This window comes from Scyliorhinus torazame, chromosome 29 (genome assembly GCF_047496885.1).
Source record: "Scyliorhinus torazame isolate Kashiwa2021f chromosome 29, sScyTor2.1, whole genome shotgun sequence".
In the NCBI taxonomy this organism is placed as follows: domain Eukaryota; kingdom Metazoa; phylum Chordata; class Chondrichthyes; order Carcharhiniformes; family Scyliorhinidae; genus Scyliorhinus; species Scyliorhinus torazame.
Genome location: NC_092735.1, coordinates 28,896,352 through 28,912,965, shown reverse-complemented (window position 1 = coordinate 28,912,965; position 16,614 = coordinate 28,896,352). Strand labels below are relative to the sequence as shown.

Genomic DNA, 16,614 nt, shown 5'->3' with positions numbered 1-16,614 from the left:
GCCTCCTGTGGTCGCACAGAGAATTTCTGGCTATGATGGAATACTGTGTTGGGGGGTGCTGCACTGTCAGAGACACCTTCGTTTGGCTGACGTAAGCCCTGCTTGTCTATTCCAATGATCCAGGCGGCCAACACGGCAGTATTGAAAGAAAAGTAGCTCATTGGTTGGAGCGTAAAGAGTTAAATTATGGGGATAAGTTAGCGCCGACTTGCTTTATCTCAATTCCCCTGTGAGTTGATGATTGAGTGGTTGTCTAACTGAAGTGTTTAAGACGTGGAAAAATGAACCTCAGTTCATTTAATTTAGTTTATTGGGTTTGTGCAAAATAGTTGGAGGTGGAAAGTCAGAGTTCAATCTGTGCACAGTAAGATCCCACAAACAGCAATGCGACAATGGACTATCCAGCTCCTCTTCGGCGCAGCAGCGGCCGAGGGCTCCCTCGCATCCTCTGGCGGAAGGGGGAAGACAGGGCCTCGGGGTTGGGCTGGACTCCTGCACTTGTCCTGCGACCCCTTCAAATCTCGCCGTACGCGCATCAGAGAAGCTCAACGGTGAAAGATCGCACGCCCGGAAAAGTGTGCAAAGTTAGTAGCTCTGTGGATGAGGAGAAAAAGCGACATGTGGGCAAAACGTCACGTTGAGAGAGGGGGAACTTCCCCGTGTAACAGCAGCAGAGACTGCGTGGGGGGGGGGGGGGGAAGAGAGCAACTTACGAGTGCAGAGATAGAGAGAGAGAGAGACAACGCAGGGATAAAGGAAGGAAGGAACAATGGAAGTTCGGGGGTGATTTCAGGACACATCTCTCCGCTCAAAAAGGGTTGTGGCAATCTAGAACTCTCTCTCTCAAAAATGCCGTTCAAACGATGGGATTCATTGAACATTTCAAAGCTGACATTGAGGGATTGCCCTTAGGTAAGCCTGACATTGAGGGATTGCCCTTAGGTAAGCATGGAATCAAGGCAGGGAGGTGGAGTTAAAATACAGAGTGGCCATGATTCAACCACACGGACTCGAGGAGCTGAGCGGGATCTTCCTGTTCCTATGACAGTCTGAGTACTCACCGGCGTCCTGCCCCAGGTATTTCTCCTCAGTCGATACCTTCCAAAAAGTACAGATTGGACATGTTCAGCGGTTTGACAGTGCAGGCCTTGAGCGTCGCTGAAAAGGGAGACACGCTGTCAAAGTTTCCCGTCCTGCGCTCATCAGGACAAAATGCCAGAATGCCAAATTTCAAACAACCGCGGCAATCGGTACCGCGGGAGATTGGTTGGCAAGTCGACTCGGATTGGCTGCGGCAGGGTTACCATGGAGGAGGCAATGGGGAACAATAGGCCCCACAAGCTCCTGGGTAATTCAGAAACGGCACAAGGCTTGAGCATGTTCCTCTTGTTTGCACATGTTCCTGCGTTTGTATATATGCCACTCCGAGCAAGCGTACAGGAGCCAGGTTACGACCTCAACTGATTCTCGTCAACCGGTTGCGAGTGTAGCCAGCGCGTTAGTGGTTTTGTTACTGGACTAGGAGCCTGAAGGCCTACATTTTTAATGTGAGTTAAAATCCCGCCACGGCAGTTTGGGAATGTGAATGGAGTGTCAACAAATTGAGACATGAAAAAGTGGGCAGCTCCACCGATTCACAAATGTTGCTCGGGGAGGAGGCCCTCCGTCCTTGTCATTGTCATGTCTACACGTGACTGAGCTATCCACTGACCAACGGCAACGAGGCCCTTCACCAGTTTGAATGGGGCAATTAGGAATGGATGAGATCGATTTTTAATCAGTGGGGGAATGAAGGGTTATGTCTGCATCGACTCTCACAAACGTCTACAGATCTGCCTGAGAGAGCATCCTATCCGGCTGCATCACAGCTCGGTATGGCAACTGCTCGGCCCAAGATCGCAAGAAACTGCAGAGTGCGGTGAACTCAGCCCAACGCATCACACAAGCTTGCCACCCTCACATTGATTCTATCTACACCTCCCGCTGCCTCGGGAAGGCAGACAGCATTATCAGAGACCCCTCCCACCCAGCCTTTGCCCTCTTCCAGACCCTTCCATCAGACAGAAGATACAGAAGTCTGAAGACCCGCACATCCAGATGTAGGAACAGCTTCTTCCCCACAGCTACAAGACTCCTCAACGACTCCCCCTCGGACTGATCTGTTCCCTGTAAGAACACTATTCACGGCGCCCTATGCTGCCCTTGCTCATGTATTTGCTTTGTTTGGCCCCTTGTTCCGCACTGTAACCAACCACTGTTTGTCGATGTGTACTCTGTTGATTATTCTGTTTGTCTACTGTGTACGTTCCCTTGGCTGCAGAAAAATACTTTTCACTGTACTTCGGTACATGTGACAATAAATAAAATCAAAATCAAAATGGGGGAAGCAGAGTTGAGGAAAATCGTATCAGATCGGTTGCGATCTCGTTGAATGGCGGCGCACTCGATGGGCCGAATGGCCTCCTTCTGCTCCTACATCTTGTGGTCTCCTCGTAAATGCTGACCTTGCCGGCGACGGGCTACAATCCAGTGAATGAGTTGCCGTCTGTGCGTTGCTGCTTTGGCCACAAGGTCAGTTGCATCATTTCCCTGCGTAACAACACCCGCTGCATCATCGAGGGAGTGCTGCTCTGCCGGGGGCGCTGCCTTTCCGATTTGCAATGAATCCCCGTGTATCACTCTTGGCCGAACCTGAAAGATCCCGTGGTGTGATTTTGAGGAGGAGGAGGGGGGGGGGGGGGGGGGCGTTCTCCCCGGGGGGGCCCTGGCTAACATTTATCCCCCTCAATCGACATGATGAAAGCAGCCTATCGGGTGATCACCACCTTACTGTTTATGGAAGCTTGCTGTGCGCAAATTAGCTGTCGCATTTCCTGCATTGCAGCAGCGGTGACACTTCGCAGGCCGTAAAGCACTTTGAGATGTTCAGCGGTGGTGGAAAACATTGTGTAAATACAAGTCTTCCTTTCCCTGGAATAACTCTGTATTTGAAGCATGTTGAATCTTGTTAAGAGATGTGACAGGATCGCCATGTAAATTTTAAAACTGACGTGAACAACCAATTTAAGATCACCACTTGGTCCCGCAAACCGACTCACTTACGCTTACTAGAAGCTACAGATATTCATTTTTTTAAATAATAAATTAAGAGTACCCAATTCTTTTCTTCCGATTAAGGGGCAATTTAGCGTGGCATCTTTGGGTTGTGGGGGGTGAGACCCAGGCAGACACGTGTGCAAACTCCACACGGGCAGTGACCCGGGGCCAGGATCGAACCCGGGTCATCGGCGCCGTGAGGCAGCAGTGCTAACCACTGTGCCACCGTGCCACCCCCAGCCACATACGTTCATATGCAGTGCGACAACCCTCTCGGAGGTCATGGGATGCGCACCCTCCAGTTTCCCGTGAGCTCCACGGGATCCGAACTCTCCCGATAAACGGGGTGGGTTTTCCCCCATAACAGGGGGGGGGGATGCCTCAAAGTATAATAACCCTAGGGTGCAGGTCGGAGAGCGAGACCCTTTGGGGAGTAGAGTTGTGAAATAAATAAATTTGCGTTTGTTTGTATCCAACCATTCGTTCCCGCCCGTTCACTCCCATTGGGTTCTACGTGCTGGGACTGTCTTCTGCAGGCAAAAGGAATATGTCCAGGCACTGTGCCCTTTTTCAAATTAAACAAAAACCTCGGGGTGGGGGGGGGGGGGGGGCAATCGGTCCCTCAGATGCCTCCTCCGTGGTAACGCCTGGACCAATCAGATTCAACTTGCCACCCAGTCAACACCCTTTTCTCATGAAGTATAAATTGTTACTCCCTTTGAAATTTGGCACCTATTCTGATGAGTGCAAGATAAAAAACTTCGACAGCCCATCTCTTTTTCCAGCAGTTCTGTGCTACCAAACGGTTATGTAAAAATGTCCTTACATTATTTCTTCCTTCTTTTATTCCTGGACCAGTTGTGTGTGCGTGTCTCTCTCTCTCTCTCTATCTATCTTTGTTATCACTTATCTAGTAAGCTGTTCCCCTATAATTTTAATATATTATTTTCACCACTGCCTCTGCGGTTAAATGGGGAAGCGTCCTGTCTCTCAATTTGCTGGTGGTGTTTCATTCAAATGCCTGATGTTCTTCTGCTAACCATTCCAGCTGAACATTGTTTCACTGCTAAATACAGAGCTCCTGACTTTGGATACTTTCCAGATGTGAGATTTTTTGTTTTTTTTGCTGGTGTGCTTCTGACGTGTTATTAAAAGGAAGGGAGAAGTCTGGCGATCTGGAGATCTCGGTACACAAACCCAAGGTTGGCGCACCCGAGGCATGGCCGCGCCGCGTGCCGGCGCTGTCCTCGAGATGGGATGCCGGACCGACGCCCGACCTGCCCTCCCACCGGCAGACGTGAAGAATCCCTTGGCCGTTGTGTTGAAGGAGGGGTATCCCTGAAGCAGGCGATCAGATTTCCGTTTGCTGCGAGCTTGCTGTGCGCAATTCGGCTGCTGTGTTTCGTGCACTACCACCGTGACTAGGTTATCCATGTGCTCCATAAAGTTTGGATGTCGTGAAAGACGCTACATAAGACGTAGGAGCAGAATTAGGCCATTCAGCCCATCGAGTCTGCTCCGTCATTCAATCATGGCTGATATTTTTCTCATCCCCATTTTCCTGCCTTCTCCTCATCACCCCTGATCCCCCTATTAATCAAGAATTAATATAAGTGGAGGCTGCATGCGGCACAGTGGTTAGCACTGGGACTGCGGAGCTGAGGACCCGGGTTCGAATCTCGGCCCTGGGTCACTGGCCGTGTGGAGTTTGCACATGTCTGCATGGGTTTCGCCCCCACAACCCAAAGCTGTGCAGGTTAGCTGGATTGGCCACACTAAATTGCCCCTTAATTGGAAAAAAAAAAATTGGGTACTCTAAAAATTAAAAAAAAAAGAATTAATAAAGGTGCAGGTCTTTTTTTTTTGTCCCTCAGCCTGTTACGGACTCCTGGTCAGCTCTTAGCAGCGGCTAAGATACTGGACTAGAGCCGCAACATTTTTAAGTTTAAATGCGATGCGGAAAAATCAATTCTCTCCAGGAGTGATAACGTATGAAATAGGACATGGTTACTTTATAAACAAACTTTATTAAAACAGGAGAAAAACAATATTTAAACTTTTAAACTTCAACCCTAACAATAACAGTTTGCATGTAGTTTCTTAATCCTAACACACGAGTTCCCATGAAACAGCACTTCAAATGAATGTGCAGTTCTTATTCCACTTACACAGGCAGGCAAAGCTGATGCTTGCATTTACAAAGCAATTTTTCTTATATTACGGAAGTTTCAGAACTCTTAGCGAAAGCTTGTCTCTGGAACAACTTTCCATGGCCTCTCTCTGTGATTTTTCAAATCTGTCTCCTCACCTGTTCAAAACAGGATTCTTTCTCTCTCTCTCTGGGCTTCGACCAGCCCCTCAGACAAAGGTTCTCCCCTGGGGTGTCCAGACCTGAGCCCATTGTCGTTATCTTGACTGTCTGATTTCCCACTCCCCTTTATACAAAAGGACAGAGCCATGCTATTGTTATGCAACTAACCTCCCCATTTAGGGACAAAAGCGGCCATCTAACTCCAATCGACTAATGGCTGGTCAAACAAGAGTGTCCCGAAGGACAATGGATCGTGAGTGGACCATCCTGGCTGAAGAGGGGCATCCTGTGTATTCCCACTAACGAGTGTTAAGTCTGAATGGGGCAATGGAACTCAGGCCAGGTGTGGGTGCATACCTCTGGCTCCATGCTAGAGATTTTTCCCTCGGTCTGTTTAAATCTCAAATTGCTTGCTATCTCTTCAACCCCATTTCCGGAACCAAGTTCCTAATATCTCCCCCTCGTGTCAAGCCTCATTTCCCAGTCTTTTTCGTTCTCGATCTTTTCTTCCTCAGCTCCCTCTGTCTTTCTCTCCCCACGCTTGGTTCTTCAGTAAGTTTTGCCGAGGATGTTCTGGGAATAACCAGTGCGCTGCAGGCCCCAGAGGTCAAGCAGAGATCTACTGATGGTAGAGAGAGGGAATGCCTGAATTCCGGACTTCGGAAGGTGAAGGTGCTGCCGCCACTGGTGAAGTTTGAGATTGCGGATCACGGGGGCAAGGCACCACAGTGCGGATGCAAGTCAGGATGGTGTGTGATGGGAAGGGGGTTGTCAGCGGTGACCCCATAACGCTGCTGCTGTTGTGTCTGTTGGCGATGGCGGGTTGGAGGGGAGGAGGTCGGGGTAAGGGAGGTATGGATCAGGTTGGAACTGGGACGGTTGTCTGACCAGGTAGCATTAATCTGAGATGGGAAGCCTTGCCTTGCAGTGTGGGCCTCCGACCCAGAGGCTCCTGGTTCAACTCCGTTTCAGGACCCGTTGGGCGGGAAGAGGGGAAAGGTCGGGTAGCACAGTGGTTAGCACTGTTGCTTCACAGCGCCAAGTTCGATTCCCGGCTTGAGTCACAGTCTGTGCGGAGTCTGCACGTTCTACCCGTGTTTGCGTGGGTTTCCTCCGGGTGCTCCGATTTCCTCCCATAAGTCCTGAAAGACGTGCTGTTAGGGGAATTGGACATTCTGAATTCTCCCTCTGTGTCCCCGAACAGGCGGCGGAGTGTGGTGACTAGGGGATTTTCACAGTAACTTCATTGCAGTGTTAATGTAAACCTACTTGTGACACCAATAAAGATTATTATTATTATTACCCGGGTTGATTGTCAGCCTGCAGACCGGACTGTGGCAGGCAGTCAGAGTGGGAGCCACGCTTGACCAGGGTGAGGGGCGGGGGGACTGGCTGTCGCTATAGCCTCTGGGGATAGGCTGGCGAGCGGCCCCAGAAGAAGCTAGCCGTGGGAACAGACACAAGCACGCATCTGGCGCCTGCCCTCGTGCGTTAGAGAGCCAGAGGGAAAGGAGGGCGACATCCGAGACGGCGGGAAGGCTGGCTGCTAATCGCCGCGTTGGAAAGGGTGCGACAAACCGGGCTGGCAGCTACCGCCTCGGGATTTTGTTGTGTGTGTGTGTGTGTGTGTGCGCGCAGAAGTTGGCTCCTCCAGATAACCCATGGCACTTCACGCAGAGTGGGAGGGAAAATGAAAGGGTGTGTCGCAGCAGGCCCGACTGCGCGAGAGCGCAGGGTGAGCAATGACAAGTGACAAGCCTTTCGGCATCAATGCTGCGTTTTCTAAAGCAAAGCTCTGACTGTGTGGAGTCCACGGCCTCCAAAGACGTCATCAGTACTCTTCAATGTATGTTTTTTTTGGGAGAATTGAGACAAAAAACAGACTAAAATAGACTCGGCAAAAGAAAAGGATTGTCCAAACTGGCTGGAGATTTGCGTAGCCAGTTTTTTTTAAAGAGGGGCTCCTGACTGTGGGCAGCCTTGTACAAAATGCTAACAGCAGGGGTGTTGCAGTGAACAAACAGGTTATTTACTGAACTTACAGGGTGATCAGACAGGAAGGTAATGTGAAGGGGACTTGAGTCAAACTGGGAAACAAGGACTCACATCGACCTTGTACCTGTGTCCCACCTCTCCGTATACTTTACCGACTGAATGAGCTCCTGTAAAATGCAAAAATAAATACTGTCAGCCAAGCAGGGTTAGAGCTTGCTGGGCTAGAGCGGAAAGGGCGGGGAGAGGGTCTATTTGCACAGAGCTGGCACACGTTTAAAGGGCCGAATGGCCTCCCCCTGTGCTCTCCCCTTTTATCACAGAATCCATGCATTCACCACAGTGCAGAAGGAGACCATTCGGCCCATCGAGTCTGCACCGGCCCTCTGAAAGAGCGCCCAGCCCAGGCCCTCTCGCCCGCCCTATCGCCTTAACCCCAACCTAACCCGCACATGTTTTTGGACACGTAAGGGGCAATTTTATCACGGCCAATCCACCTAACCCGCACGTCTTTGGACTGTGGGAGGAAACCGGAGCTCCCGGAGGAAGCCCACGCACACACGGGGAGAACGTGCGGACTCCGCACAGACAGTCTCCCGAGGGCCTGATGACGGGTGTCAATCAGGTTGTTGGGGGGGGGGTCTCCTGTTTTGGCCTGTGTAGGAGGTATCCATGTCCCCTCCTGCGACTGGCCTTCCTCCCCGCTTCTCTTCTCTGTGCAGGCTTCTTTACATCCAGTCGGTGTTCCTTGCCCCCCACTCTCTTTGTTCCCCACCCCCACCCACCCTCCAGTTTCTGGTTGCAAACAGGTCTGTGGAGAGGGTTTGTGAACTCCTCCCACGTGCTGAGGAATCTCTCCTTGGATCCCCTCATTGAGAACTTTATCTTTTTCCAGCCGCAGGAACGCGGCAGATCTGAGAGCCACCCCGAGGCCCTGGGTGGCGCTGTCCAGCCAAGCAGAAGTCTCCGCCTGGCGATCCGCGAGGCGAAGGCCGGGGCGCCCGCCCCCTTCCCTGTCCAGAGCTCAGGATGCTCTGACACCCCGAAAACCCGCCACTGGCTATGATATCTGCCTCCGCTCCCGTTTCCACCCCTGGCTGGTCCGACACCCCGAATATGGCCTCCTGGGGACCCGGGCCCAGTTTCACACGCACCACCTTGGAAATTACCCTAAACACCTCCTTCCAGTGCTCCCCTAGCTCTGGACAGGACCAAAACATATGAACGTGATTCGCGGCCCCCCCCCCCCCCCCCCCCCCCCCCCCCCCCCCCGCAACGCTCACACACATCCTCTACTCCTTCAAAAAATCGGCTCATCCTCGCCCTCGTGAGGTGCGCTCTATATACCACCTTCAGCTGTATCAGCCCCAACCTCGCACACGAGGTGGAGGCATTCACTCTCCGGAGCACCTCACACCAGACCCCCTCCTCTATAACCTCTCCCAGCTCTTCCTCCCACTTTGCTTTGATCCGTTCCAGTGGTGCCTTATCCTCTTCCAAAATAGCTCCGTACACCGCTGACACTGCCCCCTTCTCCAGTCCCCTTGTCGTCAACACCTCCTCCAGCAATGTGGAGGCCGGTTCCTCTGGGAAGCTCTGTATCTCCCTCCTGGCCAAATCCCGAACCTGCATGTACCTAAACCCTTCTCCCTGCTCCAGCCCATACTTCGCTTCCAGCTCCCTCAATCCTGCAAACCGACCCCGAAGAAACAAATCTTTTAGCGTCTTAATCCCCTTCTCTTCCCATTTCCGAAAACTTCCATCCCACCCCCCTGGCTCAAATCTGTGGTTCCCCCGAATCGGCATTTCCCTTGACCCTAAACCCAACCCGAAATGTTGGCGAAACTGCCTCCAGATTTTCAATGAAGCTATTATTACCGGACTCCCTGAGTATTTCCCCGGAGCTATCGGGAGCGGCGCTGTTGCAAGTGCTTTCAGCCCCGACCCCCTACACAAACTCTCCTCCATTCTGACCCACTGAGAATCCACCCCTCTGACCCAGCTCCGCACTTTCTCCACATTCGCCGCCCAGTAGTAGTACAACAAGTTCGGGAGACCCAAACCCCCTGCCTGCTTTCCCCTCTGTAGCAGCACCTTTCTCACTCTGGCCACCTTCCCTCCCCATATGAATGAGGTAATCCTTCCCTCAATCTCCCGGAAAAAAGACTTTGGCAGGAAAATCGGTAGGCATTGAAAAATAAACAGGAATCGCGGCAACACATTCATTTTAACCGCCTGTACCCGACCCGCCAGTGACAGAGGAAGGCCATCCCACCTTGCCAGATCGGCTTTCACTCTCCCCACCAAACTAGTGATGTTGTACCTGCGAAGCCTCCCCCACTCCCGGGCAACCTGCACCCCCAGATGAGTCCCTGCTCTACAGAATGGCAGCCCCCTCCACCCCTGCCCCCACCCCCCGGCCGAGACACCACAAAGTACTCACTCTTGTCCAGGTTCAACTTGTACCCCGAGAAAGACCCAAATACCCGCAGTAGCTCCAATATTCCTCCTATAGACGCACTCGGCTCCGACACATACAGCAGCAAGTCGTCGGCATATAAGGACACCCTATGCTCTATCCCCCCACCCCCCCCCACCCCCACCCGCACTATTCCTTTCCATGCTCCCGAACTTCTCAATGCGATGGCCAACGGCTCAATCACAAGTGCAAACAGCGGGGGGGACATAGGACATCCCTGTCTCGTCCCACGGTGGAGAGAGAAATATCTCGAAATGATATTATTTGTGCGGACACTCACCTTCGGCTCCTTATATAATAGCTTTACCCAGTTCACAAACCTTGGTCCAATCCCAAACCGCTCCAGCACTGCCATCAGGTACCCCCATTCTACCCGATCAAACGCCTTCTCGGCGTCCAATGCCACAACTACCTCTGTTTCCTTTCTTTCCGCCGGTGCCATAACAACATTCAAAACCCTCCTAATGTTTGAAAACAGCTGCCTCCCTTTCACGAACCCCGTCTGATCCTCCCCTATTACCTTCGGGAGGCACTCCTCCAGCCTACCCGCCAGTACCTTCGCCAACACTTTTACGTCCACATTCAGAAGTGATATGGGCCGATACGACCCACACTCCGTCGGATCCTTATCTTTTTTTAGTAACAGGGAAATCGATGCCGGCCCCAAGGTTTGTGGCAACACCCCCTTCCCTATCGCCTCCTCAAACATCCCCACCATCAGGGGTGCCAACCTATCCTTAAATTTTTTATAATATTCCACCGGAAACCCATCCGGCCCTGCTACCTTCCCCGACTGCATCCTCCCAATCGCATCCTTTATCTCCTGCTCCACTATTGCTCCTTCTAATGTAGCCCTGTCCCCCTCCCCTAACCTCAGGTACTCCAACCCATCGAGAAATTCCTGCATCTCGCGGTCTCCCCCGAGTGGCTTTGACTTGTACAACCTCTCATAAAACTCCTCAAAAACCTTGTTAATCAGCACTGGGGCCACCACCAACAACCCTGCCCTTTCCTTCACCTGAAGAATTTCCCTTGCCGCTGCCTCCCTCCGGAGCTGACCTGCTAACAGATCTCCATGTTCATAAACTGCACCCCTTGCTCGTCTCAGTTGGCGCACCGCCTTCCTGGTGGACAGTCGGTCGAAGCTCGCCTGTAGTTCCTTCCTCTTTTCCAGCTTTGCCGGGTCCCCATCCTCTGCATACCTCCTATCTACCTCCAACATCTCATCTATTACCCTCTGCCGCTCCAACCTCTCCTCTTTATCCACCCTGGCCTTAAACAAAATTACCTCACCTCTCACCACCGCCTTTAGAGCCTCCCAGACGACTGCTTTCGACACCTCATCCGTACAATTGAAACCTACATATTCCTTAATTGCCTTTTCCAATTTTCTCACAGAACACTTGGTTCCCCAAAAGCCCCACATCCAGTTTCCACCCCGGTCTCTGCGCTGCCCCCTTCTCCAGAACCATATCCACCCAATGTGGAGCGTGATCTGACACTGCAATTGCAGAGTATTCCGACCCCTTGACTCCAGCCAGCAAAGCTTTCCCCACCACAAAAAAGTTGATCCGCGAGTATACTTTATGGACCGCTGAGAAAAACGAATACTCCCGTTCCCTTGGGTACAGGAACCTCCAAGGGTCCACCCCTCCCATTTCCACCATTAGCCCAGCCAGCGCCTTCGCCCCCCCTGATGGGACCAGCGAGCGCGGCCGTGATCTGTCCAACCTTGGCTCCTGCACCAAGTTCCAGTCCCCCCCCACAGTCAGCTCATGCGTGTCCAAGTCGGGAATAGCCCCAAACACCTTCCTCGCGAATCCCACATCGTCCCAATTGGGACCGGATACACTTAACAGCGCCACTAATCTCCCCTCCAGTGCCCCTGTCACAATCACATATCTACCCCCCTGATCTGCCACCACCTTCTCCATCTGGAAGCGTACTCTTTTGCTGACCATTACCGCTACCCCTCGAGCCCTTCCGTCAAATCCGGAGTGAAACACTTGGCTAACCCAGCCCTTTTTAAGTCTCACCTGGTCCTTCACCCTCAAGTGAGTCTCCTGCAGCATTGCTACATCGGCTTTCAAACTTTTAAGCAAGCACTCTTGACCTCTTGACCGGACCTCCTAGCCCTCTCTCGTTCCACGTGATTATCCTTATTGGGGGCCTCTCACCCCCCCCCACCTTTCTTATCCACCATCACCATACCACCGGGCCCTGCCCCATAAGCCTGACCCGCCCCTGTCCATTGTTAACATCGAACCCCTTCCCCCCCCTCCCAAGAACCCCCCCTACAAAAACATCCCCCAACATCCATCCCTCCAACCCTCTTGCTCGCCTCGTAGGCCAATTGAAGCCTGCTATTCAGGCTCCAACGTCCGCAGTCCTCGTCTCACCTCACCCCTGTTCACTAACTGACTTTAGTTAGTTAGCGTGGGTGGCTCCCCCCGCCAAGACCTCTCGCCCCCTTCCGCCTAGTCCCAGAGAAAGAAACACCAAAACAAACCCAACAATCCAACCCCTACAATTCACTAACATAACATTTAACCGTCGCAACACAGAACGCCATTAACTTGAACTCTGTAACAATGCAAAGAGAAGTAAATTTCAATACAAATCAGTAAAAAGAAAGTTGTAACATTTGTACATTTTCCAGCCGCTCAAACACAGTCCACAGTCTCTCTTCCAGTTCCGCTCTTCACGTCTGTCCCAAGCCTTCTGCCCTCACGAACGCCTCAGTCGCCTCCGCTGTCTCAAAATAAAAGTCTTTGGCGTTATATGTTACTCTCAACTTCGCCGGGTACACCACACCAAATCGCACCCCCTTCTTGTACCAAGCCGCCTTCACTCGCCCAAACGCCGCTCGTCTTTTTGCCAACTCCACCGTCAAGGGCAGCACGGTAGCACAAGTGGATAGCACTGTGGCTTCACAGCGCCAGGGTCCCAGGTTCGATTCCCTACTGGGTCACTGTCTGTGAAGAGTCTGCACGTTCTCCCCGTGTGTGCGTGGGTTTCCTCCGGGTGCTCCGGTTTCCTCCCACAGTCCAAAGACGTGCAGGTTAGGTGGATTGGCCATGATAAATTGCCCTTAGCGACCCAAAAGGTTAGGAGGGGTTATTGGGTTAAGGGGATAGGGTGGAAGTGGGGGCTTAAGTGGGTCGGTGCAGACTCGATGGGTCGAATGGCCTCCTTCTGCACTGTATGCTCTATGTTCTATGTTCTAAGTCCTGGTAGATCCGAACCGCAGTACCATCCCACAGCACCTCACGCTCCTGCTTCGCCCAGTTTAATACTTTCTCCTTCATGCAAAACTTATGGAAGCAGATAATTACTGCCCTTGGCGGCTCGTTCACTTTGGGCTTCGGCCTTAATGACCGATGAGCTCGGTCTAGCTCGTACAGGGTGGGGCTCTCACCCTCCCCCATCAGCTCCGCCAACGTCTGAGCGGAGTATTGCGTTGGCCTTGGGCCCTCTGTCCCTTCGGGCAAGCCCACAATTCTCAAATTGTGCCGCCTTGAGCGGTTTTCCAAGTCTTCCAGCTTTGCTCGGAGCCCTCTGTTAACCTCCACCACCCTCCGCAGCCCGTCCCCCATCGAGGTGACCTGGTCGCTGTGTCGTGTCACGGCCTCCTCCACCTCCTTCACCTTCTCCGCCCTGCTCTCTCACCTCGGCCGATGCCTTTGCCACCTCCACCCTCATCAGGCCGATCGCCTCCTCCACCCAATGACCTCAACACAACCGCCGTCTCCTTCCTCAAGGCCTCCATGTGCCTCACCAAATGTTTTTCCAGCTCCACCGCCATCACCTCGGTCATCTTCTCCACGGTAAGTAGTGCGGCCCCGCCTTGCAGTTCAGCTTCCGCCATCCTGTCAACGCTTTCGCTCGCCTTCTCCTTCGGCGGCTCAAGTAGCGTTTCTAACCTCATCGTGTTTCTCGTCGCACTGAGCGCTAAACACGCTCGCGATGGGACTTTGTCCCATTTTAGTTGAATCGCGTTCACCACATCTGGTGCACAGCAGCAGAAGAGATTCCGGAGATCAGGAAAGATTCTTCAATCGTTAAATATTTTCTAACGATGCAAGATATTGTTTTTTAAAATTATTTCACGGGATGTGGCTGGGCCAGAATTAATTTCCGTCCCAAATCGCCCTTGAGAAGGTGGTTGAACCGGTGCAGTCCATGTGGCGTAGGTACACCCACAGTGCAGTTAGGGAGGGAGTTCCAAGAGTTTGCTCCAGCGACACTGAAGGAACGGCCAATACATCTGCAGAAGAAATTTACCAGGATGTTGCCTGGTATGGAGGGCATTAGCTATGAGGAGAGGTTGAATAAACTCGGTTTGTCCTCACTGGAACGACGGAGGTCGAGGGGTAACCTGATAGAGGTCTACAAAATTATGAGGGGCATAGACAGAGTGGATAGTTAGAGACTTTTTTCCCCAGGGTAGAGGGGTCAATTACTAGGGGGCACAGGTTTAAGGTACGAGGGCCAAAGTTGAGAGGAGATGTACGAGGCAAGTTTTTTTACACAGAGGGTAGTGGGTGCCTGGAACTCGCTGCCGGAGGAGGTGGTGGAAGCAGGGACGATAGTGACATTTAAGGGGCATTTTGACAAATACATGACTAGGATGGGAATAGAGGGATACAGACCCCGGAAGTGTAGAAGATTTTAGTTTAGACGGGCAGCATGGTCGGCGCAGGCTTGGAGGGCCGAAGGGCCTGTTCCTGTGCTGTACTTTTCTTTGTTCTTTGTTTTATTTCCCAGTCAGGATGGTGTGTGACGTGGAGGGGAATTGAATTGCTGCAGTGCATCTTGTAGACGGTACACACAGCTGCCACTGTGTATCGGTGGTGGAGGGAACGAATGTTGAAGGTGGTGGGTGACGTGCCAATCAAGCGGGGCTGCTTTGTCCTGGGTGGTGTCGAGCTTCTTGAGTGTTGTTGGAAGCTGCGCTCATCCAGGCCAGTGGAGAGTATTCCCATCGCACTCCTGACCTGGTGCCTTGTGGACGGGAGACAGGCTTTGGGGAGTTAAGGAGATCGTTGCGCTGAGGAGCAATGACTCCGGGATCGGAAGCACCAATCACAGGAGGGTGAGAGCGCACCTTGTGATGTTCAATGTTACTTTTCATTTTACAGTGCTCAGTGTCGGGGAAGGAGGATTCTGGGAAGGCAGTGTCAAAGGTCGGACGGGCTGGTTCCCTGCAGAGAACGTGGAGGAGATCCCAAACAAACCCCAGGAGAGTAAGCATGGTAAGGCAATCGGGGAACGGCGAAATCGTCTGTTTAATTTTAATGCCATCAGTCCCTGTTTCAATTCATTGTGAAACTGCAGGCCTGACAGGGGCAGCACAGTCGTGCTGGAGCAGGAAATATTCCAACTCATTGTTGCATTATATTACTTCTCCTGGTAGCATGTTATGTTAGTTGAAGTAATACGTTACTCATTTGTTAATGCCGAGAAGTTCTTAACTTTGATGATGATGCATACTCGAAGCCGTGAAGTGATAACAAATAATTTATTGAGTAACTATCTAGTGGGAGCTTTACTCTGTATCTAACCCCGTGCTGTACCTGTCCTGGGAGTGTTTGATGGGGACAGTGTAGAGGGAGCTTTACTCTGTATCTAACCCCGTCCTGTATCTGTCCTGGGAGTGTTTGAAGGGGACAGTGTAGAGGGAACTTTACTCTGTATCTAACCCCGTGCTGTACCTGTCCTGGGAGTGTTTGATGGGGACAGTGTAGAGGGAGCTTTACTCTGTATCTAACCCCGTCCTGTATCTGTCCTGGGAGTGTTTGATGGGGACAGTGTAGAGGGAGCTTTACTCTGTATCTAACCCCGTCCTGTATCTGTCCTGGGAGTGTTTGAAGGGGACAGTGTAGAGGGAACTTTACTCTGTATCTAACCCCGTGCTGGACCTGTCCTGGGAGTGTTTGATGGGGACAGGGTAGAGGGAGCTTTACTCTGTATCTAACCCCATGCTGTACCTGTCCTGGGAGTGTTTGATGGGGACAGTTTAGAGGGAGCTTTACTCTGTATCTAACCCCGTGCTGTACCTGTCCTGGGAGTGTTTGATGGGGACAGTTTAGAGGGAACTTTACTCTGTATCTAACCCCGTGCTGTACCTGTCCTGGGAGTGTTTGATGGGGACAGTGTCGAGGGAGCTTTACTCTGTCTCTCACCCAATGCTGTACCTGCCCTGGGAGTGTTTGATGGAGACAGTGCAGAGGGAGCTTTACTCTGTCTCTCACCCCGTGCTGTACCTGTCCTGGGAGTGTTTGATGGGGGACAGTGTAGAGGGAGCTTTTCTCTGTATCTAACCCCGTGTTGTACCTGTCCTGCGAGTGTTTGATGGGGACATTGTAGAGGGAGATTTACTCTGTATCTAACCCAGTGCTGTACCTGTCCTGGGAGTGATTGATGTGGACGGTGTAGAGGGAACTTTACTCTGTATTTGACTCCATGCTATACTTGTCCTGGGAGTGTTTCATGGGGACAGTGTAGAGGGAACTTTACTCTGTATTTGACTCCATGCTATACTTGTCCTGGGAGTGTTTGATGGGGACAGTTTAGAGGGAGCTTTACTCTGTATCTAACCCCGTGCTGTACCTGTCCTGGGAGTGATTGATGTGGACGGTGTAGAGGAAGCTTTACCCTGTATCTAACCCTGTGCTGTACCTGACTTGGGCGTGTTTGTTGGGGACAGTGTCGAGGGAGCTTTACTCTGTCTCTC

General features: G+C 52.0%; 1 protein-coding gene across 1 annotated transcript in view; it reads left to right on the top strand.

Annotated features, from left to right (window-relative positions):
• The window catches only part of LOC140404136 (SH3 and multiple ankyrin repeat domains protein 1-like), a 297,425-nt gene that overhangs the window by 21,998 nt on the left and 258,813 nt on the right, over window positions 1–16,614 (top strand). The window contains 1 exon segment of the mRNA XM_072492552.1: window positions 15,020–15,133. Within this exon segment, the coding sequence (XP_072348653.1) occupies window positions 15,020–15,133 (114 nt within the window).